Below are 24690 nucleotides of genomic sequence, written 5' to 3'. Positions count from 1 at the left end.
CGTTGTTGTAATATATTTAGATAAGTACATTTAAAATATCCTTTAAGCATAAATTTTTATGTAGATCAGATGACTCCCTTTCTAAATCAAATTTTGGACTTCAAGTTTTCTTGTTCATGTATCAAAATGAAGCTATTGATATTGATTTGTCTCTATTAGCAGAAGAACTTCACGATTAAATGATGTCATTTGTCTAACAATCTTTCAATTAGAAGATCAGTTAGCTTTAACTTCTTTTCCATTCAATTTTTGGAATCAAAGTAAAACTTCAGAAATTTCATTATGTCAAAATTGAAATATCTCTTACTCTGAATGTTACCATAAATTCAGTTAAAAACTTCAGCGTTGGATATGTTATTTGTTATTGCAACAATAATATGAATTTGTACTGTTGGTAGAGCACAGTGTTATGGTAATATCAGTATTTTCTTAAATTAAGAAACGTATGCAGCTAAAGTGTACTTGCATTGATTTTGGTGAATACGCCAGAAAACATATACTAACGTGAGAACTTATAAAGTGCTGTGAACTTTCCAACAGTAGAAGGGATATGATGTAAGCAAATAGTACATAGTATCTCCTGAACTCTGCAAGCCCAGGGGTCTCTGCCCTCTCTACATAACTTTAACCAAGGGGCGTTGGTTTTGGATTGGAAAATTCCTGCAACCGGTGGTAATCTTAATTTGTTGAACTTGATGGACAGCAAGTCCAAAAGGAGGGAAAGAAAGAAAACAAACAAAAAACTGATAGCAAATGTATGAAAACATTTCTGAGGATTTTTGAAATCTAGAATTCCACCCAAAGTCTTCAGAATAAATGGTCACAGGCCAGATTCTCATTTCCTCAGAAAAAGAAACTCATTTAACTTTGTTCAGCTAGCTTTATCCCATGGAATAGATTTCAAGAAACTATAAAAAAAAATTTTCCCTATAAAATATACTATTTAATGGATTTTAGTAATAATGGAGCCAAAATACCTTACTAGTGGTATTTATTAAAACTTTTTTTTTTATTTTTAACAGTCAGAAACAGTGTTCAACTCAACATCCTGTCGGAATGACTATATGAAATGATAAATTTAAAATGTACCTGGCATTTTGAAGATGTCTTTAAATATTTTTAAGTGACTGAAACATGCAAGCAAAGATGCCGTACGTGTGGAGAACACAATAAGTCCCAGCATTTTCAATAGTTGTAAAAAAGTCACTGAAGATGGCTAAGAAACATGGTGGGTAATAGGAAAATATACAGTAAAAGGTTATCACCCAAAGCGCCCTCACAATTAAAGATTACAAAAGAAAATTCTGCAAAAGAAGCATTTGCCTCTGAACCACTCTTCATAATGCGTGCGCCGTCTTTAAATTACGGCAGGCTCTAACAATTTTGGAAAAAATAAAAGGAAATAATGCAGGCAAACAGATAACGCTGAAACCTTTGGATTCAATGCCAATTGGGTTTTATAATTTAAGGTCATCATTCTTAAACCAGTGAGAAATCTTTATAAACTATGCTTACAAACAGTGATTAATCCACTTATGATTGAAGATGAAATGCTCAAATATTATCAAGCAGAATATTCATGTGAAAATCATAAGGCACATAGCATGGAACCCATCCCTCGTTCCTGACCTTGAGTCATTTATGGGCGGCCACATGGACTTCACTCAGGGCCCGTGAAGCGTTCCATGTGTCCACTGCTGTCCTTCAATGGAATGTCATCTTTCTTACAGTGAGTGTGACGCTGGTCTAGACCCTTTCACATCCTCCCACTAATCCCTGCAATAGCTAGGGTACTGCCATTTTCCAGAGGATGCAATTAAGGAAACATCACGTACATTCATAGTATTTCACAACTATTAAGCGGGAATCAAACCCAAGTCGGCCATGCTCCATGGTTCCTACTTTTCTTTTAGCCCAACCTGCTTCTTTGGTTTTCTACAATTATTTGCCTGACCAAACATCAAAGACCCGTTGATTGAGCACGATTATAACTGAACTTCCATTGCAAATAGTCTGAAAGATCCTTAGAATAGAGGACAGACTCAGAGCCCCATTTGGTACAAGACACGAAACTCAGGAAAGTAATTTGCTGATCTTCTCAAGCATGGTCTGTTCTGAGTCATCATTGCTTCTTCTTTACAATGCTGTTGCTATTATAAGCTTCTTTCACTCTCTCTCTCCAAGTAAAAAGTGTCCCATAAGCTACCCATTTGTTTAAGATTCATGGTTAGAATTGGCTTAAAGTTTAGAAATGCCAGTGATCTAAAGAACTTCAGTGGGAAGGGAAAAGAAAAAGCTTTCCCTTCCTCCATATTTTCGACATTTACCACAGAGATTTTCCAAGCCGGCTGTAATCCCCCAGAGACGGGTGGCAGAGCGGGCTGCAACTGAGGGACTCAGGTTAGCAAATGAATCAAGTGTTTGTATGATATTGTGTTCCTTAGTTGCAGACTATTCAAAAATATAATTCATCAATTGTATGTCTATAAATGGAAAGGGAAGCTGCACAAATGAGATGAAAAACTTACATGCTGAACAAAATAGGCAAACCAATCTCTAGGGCTTCCCTGGTGGTGCAGTGGTTAAGAATCCGCCTGCCAATGCAGGGGACATGGGTTCGAGCCCTGGTCCAGGAAGATCCCACATGCCGTGGAGCAACTAAGCCCGTGCGCCACAACTACTGAGCCTGTGTGCCTAGAGCCCGTGCTCTGCAACAAGAGAAGCCACCGCAATGAGAAGCCCGCGCACCGCAACGAAGAATAGCCCCCGCTCGCCGCAACTAGAGAAAGCCCGCGCGCAGCCACGAAGACCCAACACAGCCAAAAATAAAATAAAATAAAATAAATAAAATAAAATAAAACACGAAAAACTCTAGAGTAGAATAATAATAATAAAAAACCCAAAAAACCTCTAATACATTTATCCGTCTCTTTATCGGTTCACTGTGGGCAGAGCCTAATTTCTCTCGGCCCACAGAAAAATTCCTCTTCCAAAAAATGAAATAACGTCTACATATGAAGGTAATTTAAGCTCTGTGTCATCTATCTTCTGAGGAATCTAAGCCTATTTTGCAACATAGGGGGCAAACACACCAGAAAGCACAATCTATATGGATTACAACTTATTACACAGAAGACGTTAAAAATTACAACAAAATTGCTTTGGAGGCAGAATCTGTTTTTATCTCCCTGTAACACCAGTCGCCTGGTATTTGGCGGTTAACTAGTGTTTGCCCAGCAATAACCACAAACATGCTTTTGCTTTTTCTGCTGCAGGGTGTCTTGATGGGTCTCTTGTTAACCAGAAAATCAAATCTTCCCTCAAAACCCTCTTTCTGCTTTGCCTCCCCCTTCGACTTTGCAAGCAGCCCAGGTACACACCCCCTCTGCTGCCTTCCATCCTCCCCTCCCCACTGAGATGAATTAACAACACATGTTAGAATGCCAGTGTCCCGTAAGCGCGTCCTCTTCCTTCCTTTTTTTTCTGTGGGTGGGTTAGGAGTCCTATTTAGTAGAAAACCATGACAAACCTTTTCTTTAAGAATATTTTTCTTTACACATCTTTATCCTTCTCATTTGCTCTTCATTCATGTCAAATGTATCCTAATTGATCATGTTTTTGAACTTTATAAATTACATTTTTACTAAAACTAGTACATCAACTGTACAGTAACTTTGTAAATCTTATAAATGTGAATGGAAATGATGAATAAAGGGAGAAAAATAGCAATATGAAAAGAAAGCAGAATTAGATGAGAGCTCATGGCTCCCACGTGTTTCCTTGGCAACATCATTTCATGAGCACACGCCTCACCCGTCCTTAGATTGACTCTGTGTCCTTGGACGGTGCTTGAGTCTGGACTAGGGCAATGTCTCCACCGATCTCAGCTGTGATGTGTGATGATCAGTGCTGCACCAGGGGGTGTCTAGGCCTCCCCTGAGTCTGTGAGGGAAGGCTTTCTGGAGGCAGATCTGCTCTCAAGGTGAACGTAAGCTGTGGAAGTGTCATGTGGAAAAGCATGGGGTACGGCTGGATCCTCAAAAGCTGGAAGACACAGGAGATGATGCCAAATCCAGACAGAGACCAGAACCCTGAGAGGCTTCTATCCTGTGTTGACAGATGTCATAAAGGCAGTAGGAAGCCACTAAAGTAATGTAACAAGGGAGACTGATGACATGGCCGAATTTACATTTTAGAAGCGTCATTAATCTGGCAGTGGCTGGGAACAGGGACAGAAGGGCAGGTATCTATGTCTTTGCAATGCTTTGGCTTCTCCCAGACTTCCTGAAAGCCCCCAGTTCCAGGTGTGTCTCTTTCACTAGACTGTGGACATCTTGAGAGAAGGGAGTGTACCCTTCTCTGTGTTCCTCGTGTCTGCACAGAGACGATACATAGGCGTGTGTTCAATACATATGTACATCGAGAAGGCAGGTTGGGCTGCCGTAACCAGATGAGAAGGGGTTGCCCTACTTCCGTCAGAGTGAACCTTCCAGATTTACGCAAGGGCAGCTGTTGAGGAAGAGGCCCGGGTATAGAACACTATTCAGATTCCTTCTGATAACGGAGAGAGGAACGCAGAGAAGTCAGAATCAGGAAGACGACCAGCTCCGGGGCGGGCCCTGTGCTGAGACGTGTTCGGGACGCAGCCTGAGGGATCCAGGCGTGCGTCTGAGCTCCAGTTAACAGAACCAAAGCTTACCATCCTCAGGCCAGGGGCCTAAAGACTGGATGAAACTTCCTGATCAAACATATTTCATCCTGATCAAACGTATATCATTTAAATTTATTCCCCCCAAATGGACTCTACACTATCCCTATATGATATGTCTATATGTATAAATATTTTCATCAAATATATGGAACATTCACAGAGGGGTATACAGATGTTCACTTTGACAATTTATTTGGAATCTCTCAAACAGGAAAGAAAAAGAAAACAGAAGAAAAGTGTTTCTAAAATGCAGACCTTGTGCGTTATTTTGTAATAGCTTAAACCCATCAACCTGGTGGGTTGATTGTACAGAGTACTTCTTGTAATCATATCTATGTAAAGATATAGAATAACCAAAATACACGTGGAAAAAGAGGTACTAACATGTTTCCACACACTGCTGGATGTGGTGTGCTATTTGTCATTTGTAACATACTAATTTTATTTTGAGAAACTTTACACGCTGTCTGTGTAATAAAGACTGGCAGAAAATGTGGGTTTTCTCGTATAAATTTCTTGGATCCTTAGGGTTTTGTTTTTGTTTTGTTTATTGTTGTTGCTTCTTTCTGGCAACGTGATAAAATTCAGCCACACTGATAACTCATATTATCGATTCTCTGTAGAAATCAGCTCTTTTCTAGTGATTTCTTTTTAACATATGCACACATCTTTGCCAGCTCAGTGGAGAGTAACAGCTCTAGAGAGAAAAGGAAATGAGTTTACTGGGATAGCTCCATCTAAGTCAATATACCTGTACAACATAATAAGCCATCACTGCTTTATTCTCCTCCAGGTTGTCTGAAGGCTGCTCCACTACAGAGATCAAGCAGTTTATGAAATAACTGCTAAATTAACACATAAGTTCCTCTGCACATTTTATTTTTGAGGCAGTGCCAATTCTTCACTTTGACTATTTGATCTCTAACATTTAATTACGAACTTTATTACTGTGAGTCAATCATTTTCCTTTTCCCCCTAAGTATAAGAAAAAACTCCCCAATTCAAAGAAATCTATTTTTCTAGAAATTGATTCACATGTAAAAGGCATCACTTGAAAACTATTATGTTCATTAAATTAGCGACATATAACAAATTACCTTGGGATGCATGGTCTTTCTGTGTCGAATCATCCTGATTTGGTTAAAAAGCGGTTAAAGAGGAAAGTCTGAGTCACTCAAGGTGGGTGAGGGCCCCTGTATGTCCAGGGCCTGAGTGGTCTGCAGAGGACGGGTCCCATGTCGGGGGTCCCAGTGGAGCCTAAATTCTGTTCACCCAGTGAACGTGGAATAATTTTCTATCTCGGTTACCTGCTGACACCTGCCTGCCAGAAATCTGTTTGTGTTCCAGACCAAGAAGTGTCCCGGGGGAGAGGCCGTCCTGAGGCTGCGCGGTGCGGGGACCAGCTGCCAGGAATGCACCCGGGCATTGAAGGCCACGACATGCGTTGTCTGTTTATAGTATCTGGGTCCTGTGCTAGAGCACACGCCACTGGAACGGGTTTTCCAAGAAACTTAGAAAAGTCACTGAACTACTGTGAGACACACAGTATTAGAAAAGTGAGCCCGATCCTTAAACAGAGTAACTACCCAATGACGCCTCTGTGGCTACTTTCGGGAGAATAATTCCCCAGAGCTGCCCGGGTCAGAGGCTCCGCCCTTCTCTCCAAGCCCTGCTAAGGGCACCTCGTCCTCCTTGTTACTCAGGTCCCTACAGCTCTGCAAGCTCCCAGGTCTAAGCCACACGCCCAATAACCTCCCCGCCCCCCCTCCACTCTTCTCCCCTCCAAAGCATCCTCCCCAAGGCACCAAGGCCATCACAGACGGCATCCTGCTTCTGCCATCAGGTTCTGGTGGCTTTGGTGGCCCTCGGCACTGTGGCGTGTCAGCCCTGGGTTCATCACCCCAGATCTGTGCTCTGCCACCGTGGGCCGGGCACCCTGCCCTCTGACTTGGTGTGGCCTCAGCCATGTGACCTGCTGTGACCAGTGGGAGCCTGTAGATGTCCTAGCAGCAGGGGCACATGAAGAAGGACTGCAGGTAAGGCTTGCTCTGTCCTGCCTGTGTCACCGGCAAGAAAAGGACGTGCTGGGCTGACCTCCTGGCTCCACAGGAATCAGGAGTAAGGGTAGCAGAGCCAGGTGGGGGATGCTTGAGGGAACCAGCCATGTGAGGAGTAAGCACTTACTGCTCTAAGGCAGGGAGGCGCTGTCACTGCACCACCCAGCAGCGTGGGGGCCACATCGGCCATGAAGGCCAAGGCCCCTGCTATCCGGTGCTGCCTGCTTCACTCTGAACGTGGCCCCGCGGGTCCTGCCAGCGCTGTCAGCCCCTGCCTGGTCAGCGGGCCGTGACTGTGGACTCCGAGGAGAAGGCAGCTTCCTCTGAGTACCGCCCGGCGCTCTTCCCCTCGTTACACGCTTCCAGCCCGAACAACTCCCTTTGCTAAGAACCAGCAAACCTCAGATGAGCCCTTTTGAGTCCATCCTCTCCACCAGGCGCCGTGAGAACAGGGACCTCTATGAAGCAGAGACACAGGAGGACTGGAGGGAAAGACACGTGTGCTGAGTGCTACTTTTGTAGGAGATGCATCAAGAAAATGTTCATTCTTAGATTCTCGAATTTTCCTTCTGGATTTTTAACAACTATCTTTGATAGGAAAGAGTTGAAATATTATTGAATAAAAAACATAAATCAAAAAGGAAGGTCTAATTCTATTTTTAGAAGTTTAACCCATGGAATTTATATTATGATTATGTTGTAACTATATAAATGCATTTTAGAAGAAGTCAAATTAAACATATTGTGAACTGTGTGTGTACATGAAGGTCATATGTCCTTGGCAAAAACAGTAGATCGAAGATCCTCAAAATTAGTGCCCTTCAACTTATCCAAGCCACAGAAGAGACTCTCAAAAATGAAAAGTGTGAATATACGCCATATTAATTTCCTTTCAAATTTTACCTTGAAACACTGTAAAAATTAACGTCCACTTAAAGATGTGAATGCATTATGAAGATTAAGTGCCCAATCAGACAGTACAGTCAAGTGTTCACAAGGTGACACTCCCTGGCTTGGGGCCTCCAAACCCTGAAATTCCCCCATCCTATAATTCTAACATATTACCTATACAACTAAAAAAATATCATTTTGATATTGGAGATGTTGACACAGAAAAATAATAAAGGAACACTTTTAAAAAGTTGTTTTGAGAGAAGAAAATTTCCCTTCATTATGAGGCCATACTTTTAGTAAGAGAGAATATATATATATATAATATATAGACATATATGTCTATATAGTACATATATATACACTTTTTATAGTTATAATGTTTTCTGGCAACACATTTGTTTTATTAAAATTCAATCTCTTGTTTTTCTATAAACATATTAAGGCATAATTTATCTCCTATTAATAAAAACGAGGACCTTAAATCCAACACCTGATAACCAGTCAGAGTGCTGACAGGAGCTGGAAGCAATTCCAGTCGTCCTTGATTAGGACCCAGGCCGCGCACCCTCGCGCTGACCACGCACAGTACCTTGGTCGCAGCGTCAAAGCAGATGAAGCCCATGCTGAAGTCGATCGTGAGCCCCATCAGGTGGCTTTCCAGCACGCACGCATAGGTCTTGCACTGGGCAGAACAAAACACTGTTACTTTCATGTGACTGACCCAATGTCAGGGTTAATAGTCCACATATATCGGACTGTGTCACATCCGCTGTGATAAGTTCTTCATACAACAGCTAACTTTATTTCAGCAATAACTGTATAAGGAACCTGGTGTTGTCAACATCCTAACGTCAACAAAACACAGGCCGAGTGGTTGTTGACCTGCCCGGGGGCTGCAGGGCTGAGTTTCCAACCCTGCCCTGGTGACCTTGTCTTTACCTGTGTCACACTGATGCCTTTCCCTATCTTGGCAATAAAACTGTATACACATTTTTAGGTGTAGGCAAGATTATGTTAAGTTGTCATATTCTGTAGCTAAATATCACTGCATTTTTATTAAGCTAAAAGTGAATTATTAAATATTAAGGTATTACTTAAATTCTTGGCATATCAATTTCATTGATATTCTTAAAAAGAGAGCTCTCAGGCACACAAACAGATTTAATCATCAGAGCAAGAAATACAAGAAACGTCTTGACCTTAAGAGTCTCTACATGTTCATCAGTGTGGTACAAGTTATGTCCTAAAGACATTTACCCTTCTATTATTTGTGTAAGCCCATATTGATTCTTCGAAATCAATAATTAATGATCGTTCACACTGAGATCAGATTAAATTACAATTTTACTTATATAAATAGTTTGGGAAAACTAGTAAAATATAGATGCTGGAATACAAGAATAACAGATGAGAAATACACACTTGGGGCTTATATGAAACAATGCATTTTTATGTCCACAGGCCAGTTTTATTTGCATTTAATTGCAAACTGGAGTGGGATATTCAAATCAAGAGAAACACCTTTTTTTAAAGCCGTTTTTGATGTGGACCATTTTTAAAGTCTTTATTGAATTTGTTACAATATTGCTTCTGTTTTATGTTCTGTTTTTTTGGCCGAGAGGCATGTGGGATCTTAGCTCCCCAACAAGAGGTCGAACCCACACTCCCTGCATTGGATGGTGAAGTCTTAACCACTGGACCACCAGGGAAGTCCCAAGGAAAACATTTGTAATTCACAAAGGGGAGAGAGAGGGAGGGAGAGGGAGAAAGAGAGAAACCTATCTCACGCAAATGTTCGATACCAATCCTTACGTCATATTTGTGTTTATAATACTGTGTATAAATGTACATTAAGTGAATCTCATTCTGACTAACGATGGCTAAATGCATCACGTTGACGCCACCAAAAAGCTATATTCATGTGTTTAAGCCCAATCTGCACTGGAAAGTTATAACCAGGCCAAATTATTCACTTGGAGTTAAGTTTTTCAAAAAAGCAGATTAGAAAGCAAACTTAATGGGCCTTGTAAGTTTATTTGTGGGTGTAATTTTATTTAATACATGAACACCTTACCTTCCATGCTTGTACCCACCCATTACCACTTTATTAAAACTACTATCAACTTAAGGAATACCCAAGGCCATCTCATTTTCTCCAATTTAGACATAATTGCTTGCTATTTTCAAATGACATTATTTAAACAATACATGTCTGGTGGAAACACCTTCAGTATGGAACACTACAATTTATCTCATTAAGAACAGAATTATGAATTAAATTACATTGTTTCGATAATCATTAAATCGAAACAGATACGATATAACTTGAGATCCGCTGAAGTTTTATTCTATGATTTATAGTCTTCATAAACATATGTAATGAGTATATTTGTATGTTTTAACATTGAAATGTTTATTGTTTAATTTCTATATTTATTTTATAATAAAGTTGAATTATAGTTAGAGAAAAGCAAAAAAATTATCCTTTTTAGGGAATTTCAAGCTAGAAACACTTTGAAAGACTTTTGCACAATTAAATATAATTATTATATATAATTATTATATATTATTTTGCACAATTTTATATATTATTACACAATATTTGAAGATCACACATAAAATGATTTTTTACATGCCCTTTTGGATGACAGCTAACTGTCTATAGCTGGATAAAGCACAATGAAAGAGTCTGAAATAATAACATTAAAAGAAATCAAGTTTTGAATGGGACACACTTATTCACAGAAAGTCTTATTTTAAAAGGGTTGTATTAATTCATATTGAATTAGTGTAAAAAAACAATTATATGTCCCTTACCAGTATTATTCACTTACTCTGGGAAAATTGTTCAGAAATTGGACAAATAAAGGTACTAAAAATACAGTAAATTAATTACGCTTAACTCTGGTACTTTGAATACTAGGTGAATGTAAGATGTAATTCATGCAAATTGTCATATTTCTGTTTCAATGTTCATTACATTTTCTACTGTCACCCTGGGAAGTATGGCTAGATTTTAAGGTGTTAATTGAAATGACAATGTAGGATGTTTAGAAATACCTGCTTTCAGTGAATTATCCTTTAAATAAATATATATTTATATCAATATTAAGTACATTAGAGATCAGAAAATATTTAAATAGATAAAGGAATAGATTAGAAGCTAGAAAATGTTAGGGTGCAGTCCTGTTAATGAAAACTAATTTCAAAATAAAAATAGATTAATTTATTAATTTTTATTGTATTAGTTTATTAATTTCCTACTTTTATGCCTGTTTCACAATAGGAGTATGTCCTCTCTTTATTTTTTTACCAACTTTAGTGGAAGTGGAAATATTAGGAACATAGAAGTAAACCACAAACTTCTTCATGTAAATATATTCACACCTTTGAATTTTGAAAATAACAGAACCACAGTGTTCAGTCGTTGATTACTGATTTCTGGTAGAGTAAACAAGGGGAAATTATAAAATCTATAAAACAACCAAAAGCTAAAAAGACATTAAATATTTTTCTTTTCACTTACCATATGCATCTCAAATTTGTATTGTGAATACGTAAGGTGCTAGTACAAAGAAATGCATTGCTCAGGACATCAGTTTAGAGAATGTGAGGTCCAGATTTTAAAAAATAGTAAAATACAGTGAAACAATATGATTTTATCTCTATCTCACTTCTAAACATCAAGAGACTTAAAATGAAATTTTAACTTGAAACCAGCAGGTAGAAATCACCATGTATTTGTTTCCAAGTGAAGTGTGATATTCTAGGGAAATGATAATTAGGAAAACCCCAAACTATCAAAATAAATAACAAAAACGTCAACTCCTGTACAACTTTATACAATGCTTTAAAATGGTCTTAAGTGTTGATACTTGGAATAAAATAACATTTAAGGTATTTTTCATCTTTCTACTTTGATATTAAAATATCTATTTATTGAATTGAGGTTCTATACAGCTAAATTATTGAAACAACATTTCTCAGTTACTTTAACATTTTTAGGTAATGCAGATCAGCAGAATATGAGAAAATGTCAATTAAGCAATGAAAAAAGTGAAAATAAGTCTTCTCCTGTTCCCCTCCCCTGATGGTTATGTCATACTGGTGTGACCTGATGGGTTGAATATGGAAATTGGTAGTCAGAAGAAAGAAATTAATACATGTCACATATCAGTTCAACCTAACTGAACAACTATGCCTCCAAGTCCCCTGTCGCAGGCAGGAATCCCGGGATAATAGTGCTGTACTGTCATCATACATTTGTTTTCAAAATTGTGTCCGTGTGTCTGTTTAGGTCCCGGCTCTGTGACTCAAGTGCATCACAACTGTCCAGTTTTGCCCTTGGTCTCTGTTAAGGGTCAGTTAGGGGTCAGCTGCAGAGCCTGTTCCCGTCCACGGTCCTGTGAATTGTACAGGCTACAGGTTTATGACATTTGGTCTAGATATAACTGCACAGTTAAGAGATAAAGTTTAACAAACTTCTGCCGATTACTCACGATGTACAAAACGCACTTCAGTCGGTAGAGGAAAAAAACAATCCCTGGAAACCCACAACTCAGTGCGGGGATGACAAGCACTCATCACTCCAGCACAAGCACAGCATGGGGACACCTAAGGAAACGGATTAGGAGACTGTTCGGCAGGGGCGAGTTTGAACAGGACTCATGTGGAAGGGGCAATGGGGGCAAAGGGCAGGGCTGACTGGGTATTAGCAAAATTGTCCTGGATGATGGGACCTCTGAGAAAAGCTTCAAATTCCCTGTCGTTTTGAAGGGTAGAGATGAAGAGGAGGCTTTCTAGCAAGAAAGAGCCTTATGAGTGAATGAAGTCGTTCAGGCTGGAAATTAGGCGGCTGTGATTGGAGACCAGGAAATGGCTTTGTAAACGATTAATTAAAATAAGAGCGTTTTCTACTTTAGATTTAAGGTAGAGCAGATTCTAATTAAAGTTAGAAATATGTTTTTGATGAGTGGTAGGAAATAGCCTAGAAAGATCAAATTGTAGGAAAATTAAAACGTTTTTCAGAGCCGTGTTGCACTTCATTTAATAGCAATGGCTAATTATTGAACATTTGAGAAGGTCAGGACTCACAGAACGGCATTTTTATGCTCCTTTGAATTTATATTAGAATTCTAGGGGAGTGGGCATGCATCTTTGGGGGTCACAGGTCCTACAATTCCACAGACTCTCACCTGTATCCGTTCCACCTCCAGAAAGGTTGCTGTTTGGAAGGCTCTTTCCCACTGGGCGAGGTCAGAGTCTAATTCCACGGAGAAGTAGAGGTCCTCCCCAGACTCAGACTGCACGGTGAAGCAGTGTTTCCGCCGGTCCAGCAGGTCGCTGTCCTGATGAAAATCTGGAGTTACACAGGCTGGCACACACCAGTTCTACTCTGATAGGGCCACACCTGGATCAGTGCTGACCAGGGGGTGGCGGGGATGCTGCAGTGACAAAGATTACACTCTATGACAGCACTAATTCTTCATTCAAATGGTCACAGCAGACAATTTCCAGGCCTCAAAGTCTATAACGGAAACACTTCTTCTTTGAATTGACACTGAGGCATGTCCATAAGATAGAAATTAGGATTTCTGGTTTCATCTCTTACTAGCAAGGTAACTACCAAAGCATTGAATGCTTGAGATTCAATTCCTTACTGTACAGATGGATAACACACAATTTCTCTTTTTCCTTACAGAGCTGTGAAGATGATGAAATTAAGCAATACTTATTAATGTATTTGCAAATTTAAAGAGCTTCATAAGCATGGTCTCTTATATTGAGTTGATTTCTATAACCCTTAAACTATCATAGGAATATTCTTCTACATGAGAGATGAAAAAACTGTGTCTAACATGTTTCAGAAATTTTATTGCTTTTAAAAAAATACACATTTACCTTACTTATGTAACTGTATTTCACTAAGTCAAAAAGACTCTGACATGGCAATTTTTTGGTCTTACTAGAAGTTTTCAACTAATGTGTTCACACATCTGTATGTGTAGCAACTTCAGAGATGTTAAAAGGTAAAGAGAATGCAGCTAGGAATTGAGAAAGTTGTAAATTGTAAAAGAGAAAGTTGGGGAAATGACTCAGAATACTAGAAACCTGATTCCATACGTCACAGAATGAAAAGGATATTCATGTCTTATTCAGCCAATATGACCAATGTGGAAAAATAGCTTGCATTTTAAATTATATTAACTCAATAATTACATAACTTTGACTTTTTTGTGCTATATAGAAATACAGGAAAAGTAGGCGAAGGTAATATATATACATGAATGTTAGTATTTCCATTTTTATAGCTATGGCAGATATCAAGATATTAAAATTACTTTTCTAGTAAAATGTCACTGAATACCTGCCAGAGTAACTATTTTCAAACTCATCTGGCCTTTAAATTATTACTCATATGTTCACAGGTAAATCTCATGATCTGAAAAGTAAAAATTTCAACTTCTGCAAAAAGTAACTGAAATAAATACTTACAACTATTATTTTTAAATTAATTTAAAAGAAAACTCAAGGCATTTTAGATATTAAAAAATCAATTACAATCAATCCAAGTGAACACGCTGTATAATGTAAGTCAATTCATTTTGGAGGATTTTAGTTGCCTCATCTGGGAAAAGAAGGAATAAAAGTTTAAATTTGCTCCTTTTCCCTGGGAAACTGGAATCCCTGATATAAATGGACATAATGGCAAATTTCAGAGAAAACATGAAGCATATTCCTCAGATACAGTCTCTAAATTAATCTTTACAATAATCCATGAAAATAGGCTATAATCTTCCTTTCCCTGAAGAGGGAAATAGGTCTTGGATGTGTTGGTCCCATTTTAGAAGCTGCTTGGCCCTAGTGACTCAGATCAGATCATTTGGGAGTCACTCAGCCCAAGTTCAGATGTCAGTTCTACCTCTTATTTCTGCTTCTCCTAGAATCAGTGCAGGTATTTCTTAAAAGAGGATGATATACCTGCCTGAATTTCTTATAAAGATGAAATTAATTGATATATTTATATATTGCTTAGAAAAGTGACATGTATATTAAGTGCTCCATTAAGCACTAATATCACACAGTATCATTATTTTTTTTCACACAGTATCATTATTAATCACAATATCACCATCACTAATATTGACTATTACTAAAAAATTGGATTGGATCAGACTCCAGGTCCAAATTACGTTCCAGTACACACACACACACACACACACACACACACACACACACACACAAACACACACAAACCTGTGATACCACTTATGGTGGAATGCAGGCTGTAGCAGGAGAGTCAGGAAGGCTCCTTTTCTAATAAAATTAACTAACAGTATTCACATTGAAAAAGAAACATGCTTGTCTGAATGTTTATTATGCAGGCAAGTTTGACTTTTGTGCCCTTCTTTAGGCATTGTGTGTGTGTGTGCATATGTGTGTGCCCAGACGGGTGTGTGAATCCTGTCCCAGCACATCACATATACTACAAAATGCTCTTACAGACATTAGCCATTATGAATTTTATTTCTGAGAAAATTAAGGCTGACAAAGATCAAGTGACTTAAACAAAAACATATTCTAAAAATTCAGAGATCCTAGAATTAAAGGTAAAATGTGTTAAAAAAATATATATACCTAAGGGAAAAGCAACAAATAACATATAAGGGAATCCACATAAGGTTAACAGCTGATCTTTCAGCAGAAACTCTGCAAGCCAGAAGGGAGTGGCAGGACATATTTAAAGTGATCAAAGGGAAAAAACCTACAACCAAGATAACTCTACCCAGCAAGGATCTCATTCAGATTAGATGGAGAAATTAAAACCTTTACAGACAAGCAAAAGCTAAGAGAATTCAGCACCACCAAACCAGCTTTACAACAAATGCTATAGGAACTTTACTAGGCAGGAAACACCTGAGAAGAAAAAGACCTACAGTAACAAACCCAAAACAATTAAGAAAATGGTAATAGGAACATACATATCGATAATTACCTTAAATGTAAGTGGATTAAATGCTCCAACCAAAAGACATAGATTGGCTGAATGGATACAAAAGCAAGACCTGTATATATGCTGTCTACAAGAGACCACTTAAGACCTAGGGACACATACAGACTGAAAGTGAGGGTGGAGAAAGATATTCCATGCAAATGGAAATCAAAAGAAAGCTGGAGTAGCAATTATCATAACAGACAAAATTGACTTTAAAATAAAGACTATTACAAGAGACGAAGAAGAACTCTACATAACGATCAAGGGATCAATCCAAGAAAAGCATATAACAATTATAAATATTTATGCACCCAACGTAGGAGTACCTCAATACCTAAAGCAAATGCTAACAGCCATAAAAGGGAAAATTGACAGTAACACAATAATTGTAGGGGACTTTAACACCACACTTTCACCAATGGACAGATCATCCAAAATGAAAATAAATAAGGAAACACGAGCTTTAAATGACACATTAAACAAGATGGATTTAATGAATAGTTATAGGACATTCCATCCAAAAACAGCAGAATACACTTTCTTCTCAAGTGCTCATGGAACATTTTCCAGGATAGATCATATCTTGGGTCACAAATCAAGCCTTGGTAAATTTAAGAAAATTGAAATCATATCAAGTATTTTTTCTGACCCCACCACTATGAGACTAGATATCAATTACAGGAAAATATCTGTCAAAAATACAAACACATGGAGGCTAAACAATACCCTACTAAATAACCAAGAGATCACTAAAGAAATCAAAGAGGAAATCAAAAACTACCTAGAGACAAATGACAATGAAAACACAAAAACCCAAAACCTACGGGATACAGCAAAAGCAGTTCTAAGAAGGAAGTTTATAGCAATACAATCCCACCTCAAGAAATGACAAACATTTCAAATAAACAACCTAACCTTACACCTAAAGCAATTAGAGAAAGAAGAACGAAAAACCCCAAAGTTAGCAGAAGGAAAGAAATCATAAAGAACAGATCAGAAATAAATGAAAAAGAAATGAAGGAAATGATAGCAAAGATCAATAAAACTAAAAGGTGGTTCTTTAATAAGATAAACGAAATCGATAAACTATTAGCTAGACTCATCAAGGAAAAAAGAGATAAGACTCAAATCAATAGAATTAGAGATGAAAAAGGAGAAGTAACAACTGATACTGCAGAAATAAAAGGATCATGAGAGATTACTACAAGCAACTATATGCCAATAAAATGGACAACCTGGAAGAAATGGAAAAATTCTTAGAAATGCACAACCTTCTAAGACTGAACCAGGAAGAAATAGAAAATATATACAGACCAATCACAAGCACTGAAATTGAGACTGTGATTAAAAATCTTCCAACAAACAAAAGCCCAGTACCAGATGGCTTCATAGGCAAATTCTATCAAACATTTAGCGAAGAGCTAGCACCCATCTTTCTCAAACTCTTCCAAAAAATAGCAGAGGGAGGAACACTCCAAAACTCATTCTACAAGGCTAACATCCCCTGATACCAAAACCAGACAGAGATGTCAGAAAGAAGAAACCTACAGGCCAATATCACTGATGAACATAGATGCAAAAATCCTCAACAAAATACTAGCAAACAGAATCCAACAGCACATTAAAAGGATCATATATCATGATCAAGTGGGGTTTATCCCAGGAATGCAAGGATTCTTCAATATATGCAAATCAATCAATGTGATACACCATATTAACAAATTGAAGAATAAAAAACATGATCAACTCAATAGATGCAGAAAAAGCTTTTTACAAAATTCAACACCCATTTATGATAAAACCCCTCCAGAAGGTAGGCATAGAGGGAAGTTACCTCAACATAATAAAGACCCTATATAACAAACCCACAGGCAACATTGTTCTCAATGGTGAAAAACTGAAACCATTTCCATGAAGATCAGGGACAAGACAAGGCTGCCCACTCTCACCACTATTATTCAACATAGTTTTGGAAGTTTTAGCCATAGCAATCAGAGAAGAAAAAGAAATAGAAGGAATCCAAATCAGAAAGCAAGAAGTAAAACTGTCACTGTTTGAAGATGACATGATACTATACATAAAGGATCCTAAATATGCTACCAGAAAACTACTAGAACTAATCAATGAATTTGGTAAAGTACCAAGATACAAAATTAACACACAGAAATCTCTTGCATTCCTATACACTAATGATGAAAAATCTGAAAGAGAAATTAAGGAAACACTCTCATCTACCACTACAACAAAAAGAATAAAATATCTAGGAATAAACCTACCTAAGGAGACAAAAGACCTGTATGCAGAAAACTATAAGACACTGATGAAAGAAATTAAAGATGATACCAACAGATGGAGAGATATACCATATTCTTGAATTGGAAGAATCAACATTGTGAAAATGACTATACTACCCAAAGCAATCTACTGATTCAATGCAATCCCTATCAAACTATCAATGGCATTTTTCACAGAACTAGAACAAAACATCTCACAATTTGTATGGAAGCACAAAAGACCCTGAATAGCCAATGTAATCTTGAGAAAGAAAAACGGAGATGGAGGAATCAGGCTCCCTGACTTCAGACAATACTACAAAGCTACAGTAATCAAGACAGTATGGTACTGGCACAAAAACAGAAATATAGATCAATGGAATAGGATAGAAAGCCAAGAGATAAATCCACGCCCCTAGGGTCAACTAGTCTATGACAAAGGAGGCAAGAATATACACTGGAGAAAAGACAGCATCTTCAATATGTGGCGCTGGGAAAACTGGACAGCTACATGGAAAAGAATGAACTTAGAACACCCCCAACACCATACACAAAAATAAACTCAAAGTGGATGAAAGACCTAAATGTAAGGCCAGACACTATCAAACTCTTAGAGGAAAACATAGGCAGAACACTCTATGACATAAATCACAGCAAGATCCTTTTTGAACCACCTCCCACCTTCTAGAGAAATGGAAATAAAAACAAAAATAAACAAATGAGACCTAATGAAACTTAAAAGCTTTTGCACAGCAAAGGAAACCATAAACAAGACGAAAAGACAGCACTCAGAATGGGAGAAACACTTGCAAGTGAAGCAACTGACAAAGGATTAATCTCCAAAATTTACAAGCAGCTCATTCAGCTCAATATCAAAAAAACAAACAACCCAGTCCAAAAATGGGCAGAAGACCTAAATAGACATTTCTCCAAAGAAGATATACAGATTTCCAACAAACACATGAAAGGATGCTCAGCATCACTAACCTAGGGAAATGCAAATCAAAACTACAATGAGATATCACCTCACACCAGTCAGAATGGCCATCATCAAAAAATCTACAAACAATAAATGCTGGAGAGGGTGTCGGGAAAAGGGAACCCTCTTGCACTGTTGGTGGGAATGTAAATTGATACAGCCACTATGCAGAACAGTATGGAGGTTCCTTAAAAATCTAAAAATAGAACTACCATATGACCCAGCAATCCCACTACTGGGCATATACCCTGAGAAAACCACAATTCAAAAAGAGTCATGTACCACAATGTTCACTGCAGCTCTCTTTACAAAAGCCAGGACCTGGATGCAACCTAAGTGTCCATCAACAGCTGAATGGATAAAGAAGATGTGGCACATATATACAGTGGAATATTACTAAGCCATAAAAAGAAACGAAATTGAGTTATTTGTAGTGAGGTGGATGGAGTGAGAGTCTGTCATACAGAGTGAAGTAAGTCAGAAAGAGAAAAACAAATACTGTATGCTAACACATATATATGGAATCAAAAAAAAAAAAAGAAAAAAGTTCTGACGAACCTAGGGGCAGGACAGGAATAAATACACAGATGTAGAGAACGGACTTGAGGACACAGGGAGGGGGAAGGGTAAGCTGGGATGAAGTGAGAGAGTGGCATGGACATATATACACTACCAAATGTAAAGTCGATCGCTAGTGGGAAGCAGCCACATAGCACAGGGAGATCAGCTCCGTGCTTTGTGACCACATAGAGGGGTGGGAGGGAGACACAAGAGGGAGGGGATATGGGGATATATGTATACGTATAGCTGATTCACTTTGTTATAAAGCAGAAACTAACACACCATTATAAAGCAATATACTCCAATAAAGATGTTAAAAAATATATACCTGCCATTCACAATTTTTTTTTACTGTTGGCATTAGAACACATGTTCTAAGATTAGAATTCTTAGTTTCCGAAATCTATGGGGGGAGTGGCTTAGAAAAGTGAGTTTGGAATGCATTCCGCCAGACCAGGACCCTAAGAGAGTGATAGTTTAAGAGAATAACTTTCTCCCAAGCAGTGTCCCATCTGGCATGGAATTTACCTGATTCACACGCAACTACATTAATCTCTGAGCAAAGCCAAGGCTGTTTGTCCAGGGCTCTAGGCGAGGGCTGTGGGATATACTGACCCAGCTGAGGCCCTGTCCTCTAACCCACCCACTGTCACAGCCTTGATAAGGATCCCTGTGTTTCAGTCTATCCACACAGCCTGGCTTACGCTCCTTCACTAGCTTAATATGTGCTAGATTTAGCTTTTGACAGGAAACAGAAAGGAAAACCCTACTTAAGAAAAAGAAGAGTTTCAGTAAAGCCAACCAGGCCATGTGGAAAAATGCTGTGTACCTTCAAAGGGAAAAGTGTTTTCTTATATGAATGTGTTTAAAAAGTATACGGCATATAAACAAAATATAATTATTAAAAGAAACTTTTACCCTTGTATCCGCTTTGCATTTTTGATTTCTTATTTAATAGCCTTTAATCAGTTTTCATTATTGATTGATATCAGCATTTTCCCAAAGACATTATTATTGAAACAAATAGAAGCGTCACTACGATAAATTAGCACAACTAGCACCAGAAAACAAACAAACCAGAGACACGTAAAACAATAACATTAATTTCTTACAATAGTATTCAGGGTTGACTTTCAATATCGCCTATTGAGATTAATGGTTTTTGTTAATAGTTACGAGATTCATCTTTCAGATTTCAATCCCAATATTCTAGTTCTGAGGATAATTACATCATACTAAAAAAAAAAAAAAAATCCTCAAATCCATGCTTTGAAATCCAAAAACCAGATGGCTTTTAGGAGAACAGGCTGTCCAGTGCGGGGCGTCTGAGAAATGTACTAGCTGTTCCTACAGATGTAGACATTAAGGGTCAGTAGGAATTGTGGCTGGTCATTTGGTCCTGCCTTTAAGAAATAATCCAAACAGTCCCACCTGTAAGTATTTCCAAAGAATGAAACGTTAATTCTCAGCCTTTAATACTTGGTATGTGAAGACTGTTCTTCAATCTCCTAATAGTCTTTCCTGAAAACAGGATCCCTCACACTGCAGTGTACACTAATTTATTCTTAATCTCTCTTCAGATGCGATTGAAAACAAGTGGTCACCACTTCTTAAAAAGTAACCTTTTGTATCCTTGAGGACAATTATCAAGCCACCTTTCGGCTTTCTCTTTATGAGACCAAGTGAGGCAAATTATTTTACCTTTCCGCAGGGGTACCGTGCCTTAGCTATTTAATGATCTTAATATCTCTCCACCGAAACTTATCAACTTTTTCCTAATCCCTCGAGTAGTAAAAGATGCCAGCTAGCCAGGATGGACTCGTCTGGATCTAACTAGCATGAGACATAAAGGGAGTTCCTTGTGTCACCTGAAACCACACCTCTGTTTATGTACCCCAGGATCCTGTTTGAGAACCGTGTCTGTGGAGATTTAAAAAGTGAAGATAATTGTGAGCAGCGGTATCTGGCCAGCAAGCCTCTCATAAAATGTGTTCAATTAATCCTGCACATTTTGTCAGATGAAGGGGAGGTCTGGGGGCCAAACTGCCCAATTAGTACTCATGATACAGATGGTATCATCTCCAGCCTGGCTCCTGGGCCATTTTCTAAAGAACAACTCAGGATAAAACTGAATGCTGTTTACATCCAGGACCATTAGATGCTGTCTTTTCTTCTCTCTCTCTTTTTTCTAGTGATACTTCTTTTTAAACCAATAATAATAACTTTCAACTGTGGAAACATTTTCGGGCCATGTTCAAGATTGCACATACCCCCTGCAGCCTCAGAAAGTATTTTATCTTGGCCCAGTCCAGTGCCCATGGTGGGTACTCAGTTGATGTTCACCCAGGAAAGTTCTGCACGCCTGCTGTGTGCCAAGCACTGAGCATCTCTGTCTCACGGAGACTTGTTTTGAGCGGGGATGAGACAAATCAGAGCGCAAACAAGGAAATGTTTATTCCTAACAAGTCATATGTCGGGAAAGCCTGTTAGCGCTTTGGGGGGCGCCAGCCCCAGGGGCCGTGCCATTTATACAGAATGATAAGAAAGGGCTCTTCAAGGAGGTGACATTTGAGGGCAGGCATGAAGGGAGAGAGTAAACTAGTATTTGGGATATCTGGGAGGGCTGCCGTGAGCCAGCGCAGGACGGAGGAAGTGGGGCGGGCGGCGGGTGGCTGTGCAGAGGGTGGTGGTCCGGGCAACGGCCCCCTGCAGGTGCCTGAAAACTCTGGATCTTGCTTTGCTTCGAACTGAACGCTAATGGGGGCAAGTTTTAAGGCAGGAAGATGCGTGAGAAACGGTAAGACTAACGCGGGGAGGCGCGATGGTGATGGCGTCGTGGAGACGGGTGGGATGCATCTGCTGAGGTGCCAGGTGTGACAGACAGACTGGAGGTCGGTGCCTGAGTTCTTGGACGTGAATGGCGGGTGAGTCAGGCCGCCGGCGAGGGGGTGTCTGGAGCGGGGGCACGTCCCCTGGGAGATGTGGGTCAGACGCCCACATGGAGCGTCCAGCTGGCAATAAAGACATGAGGTGGGATGCAGGGCAGAGCTCTGAATAGATTCATAATTATTAGTGTACAAATGGCATCGAAAGCAATGCGATTGGCAATTGATTGGGAAGAAAGTGAGGTTCCATGAAGGACCGTTAGCTGTACTGGATCCTTCTGAGTCACTTTGGGTCCTCGCCCATTTTTCTACCTAGTAGTACAACCATCAAAACATATTTCAAGGGCTTCCCTGGTGGCACAGTGGTTGAGAGTCCGCCTGCCGATGCAGGGGACACGGGTTCGTGCCCCGGTCCGGGAGGATCCCACATGCCGCGGAGCGGCTGGGCCCGTGAGCCATGGCCACTGAGCCTGCGCGTCCGGAGACTGTGCTCTGCAACGGGAGAGGCCACAACAGTGAGAGGCCTGCATACCGCAAAAAAACAGAAAAACAAAAAAAAAAAACCCACAAAAAAACCAACATATTTCAAGAATAAGTTTCCTTTCATGCATACAAAAATAAGAGTATTGTCATTTTTACACATTTCTGTTGAATAGAAAATAGGTTATGTGGTATACATAAGTATATATGACAATGAATAATTTAAAACTATATAAAATGCTGCATACATACACACATATATACACTAATGAATATGCTTTAATATACATAACATTGTTGGAAAATAGACATTATAAAAATAATGGAGCACGGTACAACTCAGAGCCATCACTTATAGCTGGAATGAAAACACCCTTCTCTCCTTTTGTATGTAATTCTTTTCCATGACTGACTTTTAAAAACCTATATGCTTTATAATGTTCATTGACTCACTTTATGTTCCTACACAAATAAAATACAATCACAGGACGTTTATAACTCTGATTTTACATAAATACAAAGCATACAGGTACTCTTCTGTCCAAAATAAGTTTAATTTCTGCAATCAAATTTGATGAAATCTTAGTTTACGTGTTACAAGTGATCTATTATACAGCATGTATTGTATTAGCTCCCAAATTATCAGATCAATTAATAAATACATTCTGTGTCAATTTCTCTTTTGTTTAGATGGCTAGCTATGACTTCTGTGTATTTGAAAGCACTTGCCCGGAAAAACAGCAGTATAGGGGAGAAGATAAACCAAACAGAATGACGCTTAAATATGTGTTGAATTTTATCATACTGTGTGTGCACGTCCTGTCCTTAGGGTCCTTCGGACGGAAACCCAGTGCAGATGGGAGGTCTCTCTACTGCAGGGCATCTACTGTCAGGGGGACCGAGCCGGGCGGAGCTGTAAGCACGCGCCTTCAGTCTCCCTGCTGTGTTGCAGCCTTTGCTTCCGTGTGACCAGGGCCCGGGGTGCTGCCCGCGAGGACCAGAGGTCAAATGGGAGGCTGATGAACAAAAGGAGACAGGCCCGAGAGGCGGGCTGGGGGGCGTGGGCGGAAGTGGTGGACAGAGCGACTGCCGTCCTCTGCCCGTGTCCCCCTCTGCCTGCTCTCCCTCACCTTCCAGTGTGCGTGGGCCTCAAGCCTCGCCCAGCAGAGAGGGGCTGGCTCTGGAGCCTCATAAGGGCAACACCTCACAGTCCGGTGAGGAAACTGAGTCTCTTTGCAGTGCTTGGAACACAATCACGTAATTTTACACCGTGTGTTCACCAACCTTCGTTCACCAGCTTTTCGTCCCCAAGTCAAGAAGCCCAAGCCCATTAAGATCTGGTTATACCAGGATCCCTGACATGATGTGCAAATTCTACGTGAGCACATCAGGAGAAGACTGTTGGGTTCATAGTGCTTGAATCGGTAGATTAAGCAAGTCTTTTTTTTTTAAATTTAATTTATTTTATTTATTTATCTATTTTTGGCTGTGTTGGGTCTTCGTTGCTGCGCGCAGGCTTTCTCTACTTGCGGCGAGCGGGGGCTACTCTTCATTGTGGTGTGCGGGCTTCTCACTGCGGTGGCTTCTCTTGTTGCAGAGCACGGGCTCTAGGCACGTGGGCTTCAGTAGTTGTGGCTCGCGGGCTCAGTAGTTGTGGCTTGTGGGCTCTAGAGCGCAGGCTCAGTAGTTGTGGCGCACGGGCTTAGTGGCTCGGTGGCGTGTGGGATCTTCCTGGACCAGGGCTCGAACCCGTGTCCCCTGCATTGGCAGGCGGATTCTTAACCACTGCGCCACCAGGGAAGCCCCAGAATAAGCAAGTGTTTAAGATGAAATTGCCTGTTACACAAGCACCCC

The 24690-nt window shown here is 39.5% G+C and overlaps 1 protein-coding gene across 1 annotated transcript in view; it reads right to left on the bottom strand.

Moving 5' to 3' along the window:
- The window catches only part of SNTG1 (syntrophin gamma 1), a 317523-nt gene that overhangs the window by 20670 nt on the left and 272163 nt on the right, over positions 1-24690 (bottom strand). The window contains exons 15-16 of the mRNA XM_032610174.1: positions 12858-13010; positions 8252-8344 (exon numbers count right to left, since the gene is read on the bottom strand). Coding sequence (XP_032466065.1) covers positions 8252-8344; positions 12858-13010 — 246 coding nt within the window. The remainder of the gene's footprint in view (positions 1-8251; positions 8345-12857; positions 13011-24690) is intronic.

The sequence above is a fragment of the Phocoena sinus genome, chromosome 17, assembly GCF_008692025.1.
Source record: "Phocoena sinus isolate mPhoSin1 chromosome 17, mPhoSin1.pri, whole genome shotgun sequence".
In the NCBI taxonomy this organism is placed as follows: Eukaryota; Metazoa; Chordata; class Mammalia; order Artiodactyla; family Phocoenidae; genus Phocoena; species Phocoena sinus.
Note: the sequence above shows the minus strand (reverse complement) of the source record. Positions and strands in the feature narration are given on the sequence as shown.